This window comes from Callithrix jacchus, chromosome 1, assembly GCF_049354715.1.
Source record: "Callithrix jacchus isolate 240 chromosome 1, calJac240_pri, whole genome shotgun sequence".
In the NCBI taxonomy this organism is placed as follows: domain Eukaryota; kingdom Metazoa; phylum Chordata; class Mammalia; order Primates; family Cebidae; genus Callithrix; species Callithrix jacchus.
In genome coordinates, this window is record NC_133502.1 from 195,823,319 (window position 1) to 195,837,995 (window position 14,677).

The following is a 14,677-nucleotide window of genomic DNA, read 5'->3' on the forward strand; positions in this document are numbered from 1 at the left end:
AGGCAGAACGGGGCATCTCTGTCCCATTCATTCAAATGTAAATCTAATAATCCAGTCTCACTGATTTTGCCAGTCAGGAGTCAGTCCTGCACTGAACACTGTGGCTGGAGCAATGGGACAGGCTGATTGGCCAGGCCTGGGTCAGGTGGCCACTCCTGGAGTCCCAGGGTGGAGAGTGGGTGAAGTCCACCTCACCTCCCATATGGACTGGGGGTGGGGAGGATGGTAACCTCAGGAAATTGGGTTTCTGAGATCAGAAGAAGGGGAGATAGCATCTGGGCAGCTTGTGGGAAGGGCGGAGGAGCTCCTGGGTGTGGTCTGCTGGCCTCTGAGCCCCTCCCCACAACGGGGTAGGCAGAAGTCCTGCAAGCCTGACCCTCCCTTCCCTTCCAGCGTCTACTGGGACTATGCCATGACCATCCGCTTGGAGGAGATTGTCTACCTGCACTGCCACCAGCAAGGTAGGGACCGTGGGGACAGGAAGGGAACTGTATGTTCCTCTCGGATCCCCCGCCTGTCTCCACCCCTGCCTATTCATTAGCATCATAAGACAGTGATGTGGTGGACACTGCATATTACCTGTGCAACCTTAGGCAAGCGACCTCACCTCTCTGTGCCTCAGTTTCCCCATCTGTAACATGGGATCATAACAGCACCCTCTCATGGGGTAGTTGTGAAGATGAAATGATGTATGTTACGGGCTCAGCATGACACCCATCTGTGGCTGCAGTGTTAGCTGCTGACACTTGCTAAGCATTGACAACATGCTAAGCACAGTTCTCAGCACTCACATGCCTGTTACTCAGTCATCACAACCACCCCGTGATGAGTCTGACATCAATTCCATTTTGGCGGAGAGGAAGTAGCTTAGTATAAAGGTACACAGCCTGGAAGCTCCAGAGCTGGGACTGGATCCAGCTTTTTGTGACTCCCAAAGTCAGTGCTCTGAAGATCTGGGGTCAATAACTGCAGTTACTCCTTTAAAAACAGAAGGAAGTACAGTCAGAGTAAGCAGAGGGCCATCCTGCTTTAGAAAGAACCTGGATTCAGACCCAGACTCTGCCACCGATGAGCTGTGTGACGTTGGGGAAGTTACTTAATCTCTCTGAGCTTTGGTTTCATCATTTGTAAAATAGGCAATAATAGATAGGACTCGCAGGGATATTGTGAGTATTTCAATAAGACAGTGCCTCTAACATGCTGTGCTTGTATTCAGTAAGTGCTTACTATGTGCTAGCCAGAGTCAGCTACTGCCCTGGGACAGGGGAAGTCTAAAGGCCTCTGTACAAAAATAGGTCGGGTAGATTTGTAGAGGATTCCTGAGGAGTGGAGGATGCTAGGGAGCATCTTTTTCCTTCGGTGGTTAATGTCAGGGAGGTCCACTCTGCTCTTCGTAACTTTGTCCTGTAGTCCCAGTCAGAGATGGATGGTGAGATGAGGAGACTGGGGAGGTAAACACAGCTCCTGACCTTTACCCAGGCCTTTCCCAGAGCTCAGAGCAGGATCCATGGGTCTGGCTTGGTACTGCTGGGGGATGTGTTTGCAGGGAGGGGCTGTCACCATGCCTCATAGTGACTTCCCCCTGGGTCTTCTCTGGCTGGTGGTGGTGGCAGTGGACAGCGGCGGGACGGTGGTATTGGTCAGCCAGGACGGGATCCAGAGGCCGCCCTTCCGCTTCCCCAAGGGTGGGCACCTCCTGCAGTTCCTCTCGTGCCTGGAGAATGGGCTGCTCCCACATGGGCAGTTGGACCCACCACTGTGGTCTCAGCGGGGGAAGGTGAGTGATAATGGGGACCCAGGGCGGCTGGGTGGAGGCTGGTCATGGAGAGTGGTTGTTTTTGCCTGTGTGCCCTTAATGCGGCTTTGTGGCCTCATGCACTCCCCACTGATACCCCCAGACGGTGCAGGCTGTGGGCACAGATGTGTCCCAAGGGCCTTGGACTGGGATTCGTTCTTGCAGGGCAAAGTGTTTCCTAAACTGCGCAAGCGAAGCCCTCAGAGTTCTGCCGAGTCCACATCTTCAGACAAAGACGATGACGAGGCCACGGATTACGTGTTCAGGATCATCTACCCTGGCATGCAGTCGGAATTCGGTGAGCTGCCCTGACCCGGGCCCCGGGGAGTCACCTGCTAACTGATCCTCTCCAGGTGTTTGGAACTAGAGGATGACAGGTCTGGATTCTGGGATTAACAGGAGGATCAGGAAACAGGAAGTCAGTTTCTTGGCAGTGTCAGTTTCCCCGCAAATGGGAACAAGTAACCACCATCTACTTGACTAATAAAGATGCCACTGGGAGAGGTGGCCTGGGGTAGTGGCAGTGGCATACACTGTGGAATCCTGGCTGAACTCGGGCAAGTCACCTCAGCCCTCTGTGCCTCAGTTTCCTCATCTGTAAAATGGGCATGTTCATAGCACCAGTTTCATAGAGTCATTCTGGGGATTAAACGAGATAAAGTGGCTGGGCATGGTGGCTCACACCCATAATCCCAGGACCTTAGGAGGCCGAGGTGGGTGGACTGCCTGAGCCCAGGAGTTAAAGACCAGCCTGGGCAACATGGTGAAACCCTGTCTCTACAAAAACTACGAAAATTAGCCAGGCGTGGTGGCATGCATCCGTGGTCCCGGCTGTTTGGGAGGCTGAGGTGGGAGGATGACCTGAGCCTGGGGAGGTGAAGGCCGCAGTAAGCCGTGATTATGCCATTTCACTCCTGCCTGGGCAACCAAGTGAGGCCCTATCTCAAAATAAATGCAAATTAAAATATTTTAAAAATGAGATAAGGCATTTTTAAACATTGAATATTTTGAACATTCAAATGTTGTTGTTAATATTCTACTTTACTTTGTTTTTTTTTTTTTTTTTGAGACAGAGTCTCACTCTGTCGCCAGGCTAGAGCACAGAGGTGTGTGTGATCTCGGCTCACCGCAACCTCCACCTCCCGAGTTCAAGTGATTCTCCTGCCTCAGCCTCCAGGGTAGCTGGGACTACAGGTGTGCACCACCACGCCCAGCTAATTTTTATATTTTTAGTAGAGGCGGGGCTTCACCATGTTAGCCAGGATGGTCTCGATCTCTTGACCTTGTGATCCACCCGCCTCGGCCTCCCAAAGTGTTGGGATTACAGGCATGAGCCGCTGCACCCAGCCTACTTCATCTTGTTAAATGAATTCAGTGAGATGATGAGATATATTCAATATAGTAATAAGTAAGGAGTAGGGCCTTGCACACAGCAGACCCTCAGTAAGTTACAGTCACTGAGTAACTACGCCAGCAGAGGCGAAGCGGAGCACTCGGCATGAGATCAAGCAGGTTGCGTGGTGCCTGTCATGACACTGATGCACAGCAAATGGAAGTTCTTACTGCTAAGATCATCACTGTTATGGAGCTGTTGTGAGTATTCCGTGAATTCAGATCTGGCAAGTACTTAGAGGAGGGCCTGGCGTTTATGAAGCCTCATGTGGGCGTCTGTTAAACAAATCAGTATTGAGTGGTAGGTTCTTTCTGTTCACTTCATATTATTTAACCTGCAGTGTCCCTGATGTTCCCATCCCATGGATAATGGCTCTGAGCCCCTCTTTGCTGAAGTAGCCATGTGCTGGGCAGTCAGGCTTTCTTGAGAGCCGATGTCCACCTGGGCCAGACTGGAATCCCTTAAGCGCTACAGAGCGTCCTGAAGTGTTCATGACTGTCTGTTCCTGCCCTGGATCAGGGCCTCCCAGCCACTCCATGGAACCAGGTGCCCACAATCCTGGCTGGACACCAAGGCTGTTGCTGGCCCCAAGGCTGAAAAGGCTCCATGTGTGAGGGTGAAATCCCCTGGGATTCTGAGCAGCTTCTGTTCTGTTGCCCAAGAGCTTGGGTTTCCCACCCCTGTGAAGACCAACATTCATTAAGTGCTCTACTCAAGAGCAGTTACCAGATCCCCATAGCTGCCTTCCCAGGAAACTCCACAGCTTCTCTTCCCACAGGCAACGTGCACAGTCCCTCTAGGAGCTAGGCGGAGTGCTGGCTGTTTAATTTATTGGGAGATTCTCCATGTCCTCCTCCTGTGGCTTGATGTAGGCCAGTGGAGCAGACACTGGCTGTGCACACCCACATCCTCAGCATTTCCCATTTTGTGCACGCTGTTCAGCTGCCAGCTGCAGCTCCCTGCCTCAGGATCTCTTTGCCTAAGGGTTTTCTCTGGCCACCAGAGTCCCTTCTGGCCGGGAGTGGGGCATATTGGAAGCATCAGGGGACCAGCGCCTTCCTGGAGCAGCCCTCAGCTCATGGCTGATAGGAGTTAGTGTATCAGTGTCCCAGCTCCCTCTCCCTTTGTGGGGCAGACTCTGGTATGCATGTTCTGCACAGCCTGCCTGAGGTTCAGTGGGAAATTAAGCACAGTTATCCCTAGTGGTAACTTGCGTGGCAGCTAACCCTTTACTCCCTCTCCTTTTCCTCCTTTGTCTCCATTTGCCTCTCCCTTACTGACTGCCTTGTGAACTTGCACTTGGATCATGGTCTGCCTTTGAGGAAACCCCCAACTAATTCGGTTTATCTAGAGCTGGACATCTGGACCTTAGAACTTCTGACATTGGGGATGAAATAATTCTTTGTTGTAGAGGGAGGTCCTGTGCATTGTGGGATGCTGAGCACCCACTAGATGACGAGTGGCAGACTTAACTTCGCTTTAAGTTATGACAACCAAATATGTCTCTAGGTATTGCCAAGTGTCCTCTGGAGGGTGGCAGAAGTGCCTGTGATTAGAACCGTTGGTTTAGAGCAAAGAATGCATCACTGTATTCAGCTCTGCCACTGCAGTGCGGTTAAGTGACCTGTCCTCTGCAGGCCTCACTTCCTTCTCTGTAGAATGGGGTAACAGCATTCCCCACCAGCATCATATTCTGAGGAATCAGCAAGATCATTCCTAAAACACCTGGTGATCTGGCATGGGGCCTGATGCTTGGCAGATGCTCAGTGAGCAATAGTAGGTCTCATGTCTTGAGTGCCACTGTGTGCTAGACCCACTTCTGTCCGCTGTCCTGCCATCCCTATCTTAATTCATTATGTCCCCACCTTAACCCTCCCAGGTAGGTACCATTGTCATCACCATCCCCCATTTTGCAAAGAGGAAATTGATGTACAGAATGGTTAAATGACTGGTCCAGGATCACACAACCAATTCTTGTCATGGCCGGGATTTGAAAGCAGGAGGTCTGGCTCCAGAGCCTGTGCCTATAACCACCACTCCATGCATATTATGTTGACTGGCAGGGGGAGGGCATTGTGGTTTTACTGCCTTCATCCTCAAGGTCAGCTTCAACACTTGTGGAAATGGTAACCACATTCTTGGTTGATTTTCTGGGGCCTGAGCCACACAGGCTCAGCAAAACCAGTCATATTAAAGTTTTCATCTTTGAGAGGTACGAAGTCCTTTCTGGAGTAGTGCCTAAATTAGAAGTCAACAAGCCCCTTCCCATGGGCCAAATTCGGCCCACTCACCTGTTGTGGTAAATAAAGTTTTATTGGAACACAGCCACATCCATTCATTTATGTATCGTCTATGGCTGCTTTCGTGCCACAGCAGCAGAGGTGAATCATTGTGACAGAGATCATATGGCCCACAAAGTTGAAAGTATTTACTCTCAGGCTCTTAACAGAAGACATTTGCAGATAATGTGCCTTAAATAATAAGAAAAGAATTTCACCCTGTGGGAGGGGAGGCGTGACCATAGATGTTTGTAAACTGCCTCTCGGTGTCCCTTCCACCCTGTCTCCACTGGGTTCTTTGCCTGCCCCTTGTGCTCTGGGGAGGAACAGACAAGTCCCAAAATGTGTAGGCAGTTCACATTAGATTGGGGCATTTTCAGACCCCTCTGCTTCTGAGATTGTCTCTGTATTGTCTAGCAGGGTAGCCGTGTGCTACACGTGGCTCCTGAGCACTTGAAATGTCGCCAGGGCGATTGGAGATGTGCCAGAAGTGCAAAGCACACACATGATTTTCAGACTTTGTAAAAGTCTCAATAATTTTATATTGATTGTATGTTAAAATAGTAATACTTTGGATAGATTACGTTTGACAAAATATATTGTTGGAATTGATTTTACCTGTTCCTTTAAACTTTCAATGTAGCTACTAAAATTTTTAAATTACACTGGGCGCAGTGGCTCGCATCTATAATCCCAGCACTTTGGGAGTCCGAGGCGGGCAGATCACGAGGTCAGGAGATTGAGGCCATTCTGGCCAACATGGTGAAACCCCATCTCTACAGTAAATACAAAAAAATTAGCCAGGTGTGGTAGCATGTGCTTGTAATCTCAGCTACTCTGGAGGCTGAGGCAGGGGAATCACTTGAATCCAGGAGGCTGAGATTGCAGTGAGCCAAGTTCATGCCACTGTACTCCAGCCTGGTGACAGAGTGAGACTCTGTCTCAAAAAAAAAAAATTACATATGTGGCTCAATTGTAATTTTTTTTTTTTTTTTTTTTTTGGAGGCAGGATCTCGCTCTGTTGCCCAGGCTGGAGTTCAGTGGTATGATCATGGCTCATTGCAGCCTCAACCTCCTGGGCTCAATAGATCCTTCCACCTCAGGCTCCTGGGTAGCTGGAACCACAAGCACAGGCCACCACACCTGGCTACTTTATTTTTGGATTTTTTGTAGAGATGGGGTTTTGCCATGTTGCCCAGGCTGGATTTGAACTCCTGGACTCAAGAGTTCACTTGCCTAGGACTTTGAAAGTCCTGGGATTGCAGGCATGAGCCCCTGCCTGGCTCCTTGATTGTGTTTCTATTGGCTAGACCTGGTCTGGTGGGGGGTTTCTTAACTCTCAGCACTGTTGACATTTAAGGCTGAATAATTCCTTGTGTGGGGGTTGCCTTGTGTATTGTAAGAGGTTGAGCAGCACCCTTGGCCTCCAGCTGCTAGATGACAGTAGCACCTAATGAATCCTCAAGGCATGACAACCCAAAGTGTCTCCCAGCATAGACAGGATTGCCCTGGTTGAGAACAGATGGTGTGGAGGGATGAGTATCTTTGGGAAACCAGCTGAGGGGGAAAGAGTAAGATCAGAGTCAGGTCCTCAGGCCAGGCACAGTGGCTCATGCCTGTAATCCCAGCACTTTGGGAGGCTGAGACAGGAGAATGGCTTGAGCCCAGGAATTCAAGACCAGCCTGGGCAACATGGTGAAACCCCATCTCTACAAAAAAATTTTAAAACATTAGCTGGCCATGCCAGTGTGTGCCAGTAGTCCCAGTCACTCAGGAGACGGAGTCTGGGAGATCAGGGCTGCAGTGAGCCATGTTTGTACCTGGTTGGGATCTTGGCTCTTCTGCTTATTAGCTGGGTGGTCTTGGGCATGTTGCTTAAACTCTCCATGCCTGTTTTCTAATCTTATGTAAAAGAGAGTAATGATCGTTCTGTACTCAGTAGGGACAGCTGTTTTTGGTGGAAAGAGCAGGGGGACTTTAGTCAAAAAGACTAGATATGTCTGTTACTACCTGACAGGGCTTTGGGTGATTAAGTTGTGCCATCATTCTGAGAGTCAGTTTCTTCTGAAAAATAGGTGGAGGATGCATCCCTACAGGGTCACAAAGGACAGTAACTGCTTTCCTTAGGTCTGCTCAGGTCGCAAACTGCCTAGCCTGACACTCAGCACATAGTAGGCAATTTATAAAAATAAGCATTTTTTTCTTTTAATTGAACACAGGATATGTGGAAGCTGTGTGGAGCTGGGCAAAGAGAGGGTTGGAGCCCCAGGAATTGGCTCTTCCAGCTGTCTCAGTTTCCTGCCCACTGCAGAACCCCCACCTCACTGGTTCTTTTCGTTTTGTGTCTCAAGTTGCCTGCAGCCTCTTGGGCAGCACTTCCCCCGTCTCTGTGGGCCCTGCCTGGATGATGGTTCCTGCAGGCCGGTCCATGCTGGTGGTGGCCAGAGGGAGTCAGTGGGAGAAAGCCAGATGGGACACTATCCCCACGCCGAGCCTGAAGGAGCAGCTTCCCAGTAATGCCTGGGATCTCCCCTTCCCCAGGGGCTGGTGCCAGCCACCTCTGCCATGTTGTCATTTGAGTCCTGGTCCCAAGGGAGATGGAGGCAGGAAAGGAGATGGAGGCAGAGAGATTGATGTCCTCCTGCTGTCCAGCCTCCACCCTACAGAAGGCAGCTTGTGGTGTTCGGAAGCAAAGGGATCAATTGGTGATGTCTGCATGAATGTGAGTGTGAGAGGCTGGGAGGGAGGAAGGCGTGGTTGCCATACTTGGGCTAACCTGGTCAGTGTATCCCTGAGATTGGCTAAGAACTATAGGGCTATTTTTCTAGAACATTTTACAGGGGCTTATTGGACTTTGTTGGCTAGCTCATGGGTGAGAGTATATGGGGAAGGATAGTGTAACAAGCCGTATTTGGTGGTTGCAAGAACTGCGCCGTATAGGCAGCTCCCTCTTCTGTCAGCTGGTAGGGGCTGACCTTGTCAGCCACTGAGCGCTGTCATGGAAAGAGGACCAGTTCCACAACTCTCCCTTACCTTGGGGCCCAAGGGAAGAGTCAGGGTATTACCAGTTGTCCTGTGGGACCATGACATATGGGGGAAAAAGTGTGCAACTCTCTTCATTTCCTGCAGCAGGGATTACAAAAGATTCATGGGCTAAATTCAGCTGTATTCTGTACTAGCCTATGAGCTAAGAATGGTTTTTCAAATTTTAAATGATCTTAAAAGGCCAAAAGGAAAGTAGTATTTTGTGACATGAAAATGATAGGACATTCACATTTCAGTATCTATAAATAAAGTTTTATTACAATGTTTGCATGCTTCCTTTTTTACATTTTGTTTAGGGCTACTTTTGCACTAAAGCAGAGTCTAGTGCTTATGAATGAGACCAAATGGCTTGCAAATGCTAAAATATTTACTAGCTGTCCCTTTACAGAAAAACTTTATGGATCCCTGTTTTAAAGAAAATAAAGTTTTTGCACCTGTCTAGGACTACTGAGAGGCCAGGAAATTGACTATAAAAATTGTAGTGCTTATGTCCCCAGTATGTTTGTTATGCAGTTTTGTAGACACTGCAGCTTCTACACAGCTGAGAAAGAAAAATAAATAAAGGAAGCCATGAGTGCTGTATCCTGAGAGTGGCTGGTCAGGAATCACCAGTGTCCAAAAGTTAGGAAATCAGAGTCTATCGAATGTACCTGCTGCATCAAAATTGCTTTAGAAATATAGATTTGAGAGCTCTGTCTGCAGAATTAGTTGAGTAGGCCAGGAGTGTGGGGCAGGCATATTATTTTTTAACAAGCCTCCCACATGATTTTAGGGAGTCGCTATTATGTTTGAGACCTGCTTGCTGGAGCAGCTTTAGCCTCAGAACCATGGACAGCGCAGATGTCCTCTTCATCAGCAGGGGCTTCACTGGGTCTCTTGCCCTTGAATGCCCTGCCTTATCATAATGTTGAGTCAGGCTCCCTTCCATCTCACTCATGAGGCCTGTCTCTTCTCCAGAATCACCCAGCAGGCTCCCCTTCCCTCCTGCAGCATCTTGTGAGCATGACTAAGTGACAACATGACGAGGCTTGGCCTTCTGCTCTGGGATTGGGCCTGTTCCCATGGCTGTTGCTTCTCTGTGTCGTCTTCTTCTCTTTTTGGCTGTCATCAGCTCTGCCCATCTGCTAGGGCCCCAGATTTTGGTGGTGGCTTTCACTGGATCAGGCGGACTCAAGGATGATTGGGGCTGCTGTTTCCTACTGTCACCTTCAGGGTCTTTTCCTATCTCTGTGCTGGCTGGGGTGGGTGAGCTGCTTGTTCTGGGGTGATGTTTCTGTGACCCACTTAGGTTTAACCAGGATGATTCCTCTGCCCCCACTTCTATCTACCACAGTCCCCCAGGATCTGATGGATGTCTCTGTGAGCAATCTCCCATCCCTATGGCAACCCAGTCCCCGGAAGTCCTCCTGTTCATCCTGTTCACAGAGTGGCTCGGCTGATGGTAGCTCAACCAATGGCTGCAACCACGAGAGGTATGAGGGGCTTGGGCTGCAGATGGAGGGAGCTGAAGCATGAACCAGAGATCTGCAGATGCCCATACCTCACCCTGCACTGGATTCAGAGGAGTCAGCCAGATCTACGTGAAATCCTAGCCGTTGGAGCTTACATGTACTAGTCAGGTTAAGCGAGGTTATGGTGCAGAAACAAACTCCTAAAATCGCAGTGGCTCTTTTACAACAGAAGTTTAGTTATCATGCATGCCATGTTTCTATCATGGGTCAGCTGGTGGCTCTGTTTCTTCCACAGTAAAGGGCCTGGCTGATGGAGCAGCTACCATCTTGAATGTTGTCAGTCACAGTGACAGGGAAAGGTAGCTCTGCAGGGGCTTAAACCCACAATAAAAAGCCTCTGCCCAAAAGCAGCACAATACTATTTAATGACAGCCGCTTCCCAGTTTGCTCCTCCACACAGTGGAAATTCCTGTTCTTACTTTATATGCCTATGGTAAGGACCAGCTCAAGTAATGGTTTAACGTGGCCGCAGTGTGGCACCTGCACATGGTACTATTCAGTAAATGACACTTACTGTCTTGCTGTATAAAGTTAAATCTCAAGCGCATCTCCTGTTTGCTCATAGATCTTTTGTCTCTTTGGAGTTATACAGCCAATTCATGAGACTGGTTTTGTTTCCCCCTGGTACAACCTGGCCTGGCCTGAGAGAATGGAATCCTTTTGTCCTTGCTGGGCTTCTGTCTCAGTGGGTGGTCCAGTCATCAGCCATAGAATGTAAGGGGTGGGGGCCGGCAGCAAATTTTTGAAGCCATCCAACTCCTGGTTCCTCAGGCTGTGATCTGTGAACCAGCATCAGCACCTGGGCAGATTCTCAGTCTCTCATCCCAAACCTCCTGAATCAGAACCTGTATTTAACATGGTCTCAAGACCATGTGTATGCTTTAAACTTTGAGAAGTGCTGATATTACTGAGATTTTATTTTTTCTTTTCTTTCTTTCTTTTTTTTTTTGGAGAGAGTCTCTCTCTGTTGGCCCAGGCTGGAGTGCAATGGCATGATCTTGGCTCACTGCAACCTCTGCCTCCCAGGTTTAAGTGATTCTCCTGCCTCAGCCTTTGAAGTAGCTGGGACTACAGGCACGTGCCACCATGCCTGGCTAAATTTATATTTTTAGTAGAGATGGGGTTTCACCATGTTGACCGTGCTGGTCTTGAACTCCTACCCTCAAGTGATCTGCCCCCCTCGTCCTCCCAAAGTGCTGGTATTACAGATGTGAGCCACAGCGCCTGGCCTGGAGATTTGCTTTCGTTGTTATTACTGTTGTTGAGACAGTCTGCTCTGTTTCCCAGGCTGGAGTGCAATGGCACGATCTTGGCTCACTGCCACCTCCGCTTCCCGGGTTCTAGTGATTCTCCTGTCTCAGTTTCCCAAGTAGCTTGGACTACAGGCACGCACCACCACACTCAGCTGTTTTTGTATTTTTTAGTAGAGATGGGGTTTCCACCATATTGGCTGGCTGGTCTCAAACTCTTGACCTTGTGATCTGCCCGCCTCAGCCTCCCAAAGTGCTGGGATTACAGGCTTATGCCTTAATCCCATAAGCCACCATGCCTGGCCGAGATTTTCTTACTGTACATCAGACTCATCTGGGCTAAGTGGCAAAACATATCATCAGTTCATGGACTATTTCCTAGAGGTCCGGACTGAGTAGGTATGTGCAGGGCCCAGGAATCCACATGTTGGAGAAACTCCAAGTAACTCTTGGGCTGATGGTCCATGGACCAGTGAGAAATGCTGCTATAACCCATCGCCCCCTCTCCTGTTGTAACATCTGCTTACACACATGGAGTGATGGAGAGCTCACTACCTTGCAGAAAGCTTGGTCTGCAGTGGGAAAGCTGTTGAAGTGATCCTGTTCTCATGTAACCTGAGCCAGTCTGAGCCTCACCAAATGTGGGGGCACAAAGGGGGACTCTTTACTGTTTTTCGTTGTTGTTGTTTTTTATAAAGACAGAGTTTCACCATGTTGGTCATACTGGTCTTGAACTCCTGACCTCAGGTGATCCACCTGCTCTGGCCTCCAAAGTGCTTGGATTACAGGCGTGAGCCACCACACCCGGCCCTCTTTACTGTTTAATGTGCCTAACTGGAGGTCTTTAGCTATGCTCCTCCTGCCCCGCCCCGGTCTACCTGTTTTACTGGATGTCTCTTGGAATGTCCTGAGAACAAATACACAGATATTCTTTCATTCTGTCCTCTAGGAGAGTGTCCAACATTCCCTTCAACAGTTCTGGATTTCTCCACCAGTGCTTAGAATCTGACTCTTCTCACCTCTTTCAGCCAAAAATGTTCCCCAAAACTCACATGTAAGGAGAAGCTTTGAGACATCACCTACTAGGCAATCAGCCAAACTCTGAATCCCAATTTGACTCAGCTTGGTTCAGCTGGGTCACTTTGGAAATCAGAACTCTTCCTGCAAGTGATAGAAACCCACTTCAAACTGTATCAAGTAAAAAGGGAAATTTGTTGGAATCACTGAGACGTCCAAAGGCACAGCGGCTTCAGGCATGGCTGGATACAGATGTTGAAAGAGGAATGTCTGCTTCTTCAGCTCTTGGCTCTGCTTGCCTCTGTGATGGTTCCATCCTCAGGCAGGCCCTTCCTATGCAGTGGCAAAGATGACTCCCAGTAGCCATTGCCTTATATCCCACGGGCTTAGAAACCCAAGCAGAAAAGTGGAATTCCTGGTCATTGCAACAAAAATCCCACGGCTGATTCTCATTGGCTTAGGTTGGGTAACATGACCATCTCTGCCCCGAACACTATGACTGCAACCTGGGTCCTGTAGTGGGGCAAAGTCATCCCCATACAAACCACACAGGCAGAGAGTTGTGGAGAGTGTGATTTCTCAAGGGAAAATCAGGGTGCTGGGAGCAGAAGAGGCAATGATACTGTACAGGTAGAGGTAATAGCAGCCCTCCCCACAGTTCCCCTGAATGGCTGATTTTAATCTGTCCTCTAGAGATAATGCATGGTGCTCTTCTCAGAAAATCTGGGCTGTATTTAGATCTATTCTAAGCATCTCCCTCTTTCTCCACCTGCAGGGCTCCCCTGAAACTTCTCTGTGACAATATGAAGTACCAGATCCTCTCCAGAGCCTTCTATGGATGTACGTACAGGGCTTCATTGCCAGTGTGGTCTTCGTGGAGCAGCTGTTGGTGCCTGCTGCATTGTGCCAGCAACATCAAGAGACCCTGGCTCTTGATGGAGTTTGAACCTCTCCTCTATTCCCTAGATGTCTGATTTCAGTGACATTACATGAACCTCTCTGAGCCTCAGTTTCCTTGTCTACTGATTGGGGATAAGTTTTATTCCTGGGTCCTGAGAGAGGACAGTGGAAAGTGGGGTCCCCTGGGGACAGAGATTTGGTTTAATCAGCACTGCATCCCCAGGTGCCACAGTGGAGGATTTGTTTCTCAGGATTGAATGAGGACCACGTAGAAAGCCCCTAGTGCCTGATATTGCATGCTGTAGGTGCTCAATAAATGTCAGTTTCCATCTCTTATGGGCAGAAGCAGCAGAAAGAGTAAGGTGACCATATCCCTCCCCCAAAACTTAAATATTAAATTCATAGTACTCACATTCTGATTATTCTCATTTAACAGATGAAGACACTGAGGCACAGAGGCAGAATGACTTGCCTAAAGTCACACAGCTAATAAGTGGCAGAGCTGGGACTCAGACCCTGGCCTGTTTGACTCCAAAAGCTTTGTGTTTTCCTCTCTGCTGTCTCTTTCTTCCTTTCTTTTTTTGAGACAGTCTCACTCTGTCTCTGTGGCCTAGGCTGGAGTACAGTGGCGTGATCTCAGCTCACTGCAACTTCTGCCTCCTGGTTCAAGTGATTCTCTGGCCTTAGCCTCACAAGTAGCTTGGATTACAGGTGTCCACCACCACACCTGGCTAATTTTTGTATTTTTAGTAGAGATAGGTTTCACCATGTTGGCCAGGCTGGTCTCAAACTCCTGACCTCAAGTGATCTGCCCACCTCGGCCTCCCGAAGTGCTCAGATTACAGGTGTGAGCCACCACGCCCACCTGTCCCTGCTGTCTTGATCTTTTGGTTTTATTTCCCCAGTTTCACAGCCTAGATGGGGAAGATGGGTATGTATTTTCAAGGATTCTAGAAACATCTTAATACAACCTGCATGTGCCTGAGTGCCTGGAGAGGCAGGGAGAATGTGACTGTACTAGGAGAGGGGTTTTATCTGTTCTGTTGCCACCCATCCTCAGTGCCTCATGCAGGACCTGGCATGAAGCAGGCACTGGGGAAGCATTTACTGGACCCAAATGGAAGATCTTCCTGCAGGAAGGGGTGGGGGTCAGGAGGGGTCTAGAGCAATGTCACTGGACAATGTGGCTCATCCCTAACGGTGATTGAGAACCCAGGTTCTGGAGCCAGGTGGCCTGGTTTCAGATCCCAGCAATGCGACCTGGGCAAGTAACATAACCAGTTTGTACCTCAGTTTACCCCATCTATAAGATGGAGCTAATAATAGTACCTGCTTCCTCAGGTTGTGGGGAGGATGGGATGTGTTAAGGTATGCAGTTCTAGGAACAGCTTCCTGCCATGTAATGTGTGTTGTGTAAATGTTAGCTCTTACATCATTGTCATCCTCCTCATCCTCACCATTCTCATCATCACTGTGAGTGTCTCTTT

The 14,677-nt window shown here is 49.0% G+C and overlaps 1 protein-coding gene across 6 annotated transcripts in view; it reads left to right on the forward strand.

Moving 5' to 3' along the window:
- The window catches only part of SGSM1 (small G protein signaling modulator 1), a 95,352-nt gene that overhangs the window by 47,917 nt on the left and 32,758 nt on the right, over positions 1 to 14,677 (forward strand). For all 6 annotated transcript variants that reach the window (XR_013521886.1, XR_013521883.1, XR_013521884.1 and 3 more), the window contains 5 exons: positions 394 to 461; positions 1,614 to 1,777; positions 1,961 to 2,093; positions 9,846 to 9,984; positions 13,066 to 13,130. Coding sequence is in view for 3 of the 6 variants with exons in the window: in XM_078336604.1 (XP_078192730.1) it covers positions 394 to 461; positions 1,614 to 1,777; positions 1,961 to 2,093; positions 9,846 to 9,984; positions 13,066 to 13,130 (569 nt within the window). In the remaining 3 variants the exon portion in view is untranslated. The remainder of the gene's footprint in view (positions 1 to 393; positions 462 to 1,613; positions 1,778 to 1,960; positions 2,094 to 9,845; positions 9,985 to 13,065; positions 13,131 to 14,677) is intronic.